Source organism: Macrobrachium rosenbergii, chromosome 27, assembly GCF_040412425.1.
Source record: "Macrobrachium rosenbergii isolate ZJJX-2024 chromosome 27, ASM4041242v1, whole genome shotgun sequence".
In the NCBI taxonomy this organism is placed as follows: Eukaryota; Metazoa; Arthropoda; class Malacostraca; order Decapoda; family Palaemonidae; genus Macrobrachium; species Macrobrachium rosenbergii.
This window is the reverse complement of record NC_089767.1, coordinates 33,990,951-33,992,008: the sequence shown is the minus strand read 5'-3', so window position 1 is coordinate 33,992,008 and position 1,058 is coordinate 33,990,951. Positions and strand designations below refer to the sequence as shown.

The window sequence follows — 1,058 nt, the reverse complement described above, 5'->3', positions numbered from 1 at the left end:
TCGCCTTCTTCAGGAGGCAATGAAAGATGACAATAATTAATTTTAATTCCTTGCATTGCGCTGATGGTTGAAAATCAAAAATTCTGTAGGAGAGAGAGAGAGAGAGAGAGAGAGAGAGAGAGAGAGAGAGAGAGAGAGAGAGAGAGAGAGAGAGTTTGCATTATTAATAGCTTTATTAACGCCATATAGTCCGCGATTGTACAGTGTAATAAAGAAAATGAAAGGTCTATTTTTATATAAATAAAAAATAAATAAATAAGTGTATATATATATATATGTATGTATATATACATATATATGTATACATGTATATGTATATATATACACATCAATGCCTTGTCGTTGTAACATCACTCACAAATCACTCATCATTACCATTATCATCACACCTAACATTTACCGAATAATTCCGAAAACTTGAAACTACATATTAAAGTAGATATATATCCTGTGAATAAAAGGACACATTTTCTTAAATAAAGCAGAAATGTACAGTGTGAATAAAATGACAAATTTTCTTTAGGAAATGGAAAAACATAAACTGTAAAACAATTTCTTTTCACGCCAACACAAACCTGAAAAGGCCACCTCTTTTTCTTCCAAACAAGAAAAGGTCAATCTTATAAAATGTTTCTTGCACCGAGGACACACACACACACACACACACACACAATAAAGAACACACGAATACCTCCCAACCCTCCCCCACCACAAACTCTGGGGGAGTAGATCCTACTAAAGATATTCATGACAACGCTGCTGCCAATACGCTTAAATAAACTTTAGGAATCTTTTATGAACGCGCCGAAGAAAACAGAACACAGCGTTCGTTCACAATTGAACAAAGGAAAGCGAGTGTGACTCATCCCGCCCGAAACGCTCCCGCCCCCTCCTTTGGGCCAGGTCTCCAACACCCGAAATGTATCCGAGAATGAGAAGCTTTACAAAGGTTCCAACGGCCGGGTGATATCCGAGAATGAGAAGCATTACAATGGTTCCAGGTTGTTCGAGTGAGCGTTTCATCCTATTCTCTGTCTTCTTCTTCTTCTTCTTCTTCT

The 1,058-nt window shown here is 37.1% G+C and overlaps 1 protein-coding gene across 1 annotated transcript in view; it reads left to right on the top strand.

The window, feature by feature from the left end:
* LOC136853593 (beta-1,3-galactosyltransferase 1-like) overlaps nt 1–552 on the top strand; it is an 80,344-nt gene extending 79,792 nt beyond the window's left edge. Inside the window, exon 2 of the mRNA XM_067129339.1 lies at nt 1–552. This exon is cut by the window's left edge and continues 1,332 nt beyond it. Coding sequence (XP_066985440.1) covers nt 1–30 — 30 coding nt within the window. The 3' untranslated portion in view covers nt 31–552.
* The last annotated feature ends 506 nt before the right edge of the window (nt 553–1,058 follow it).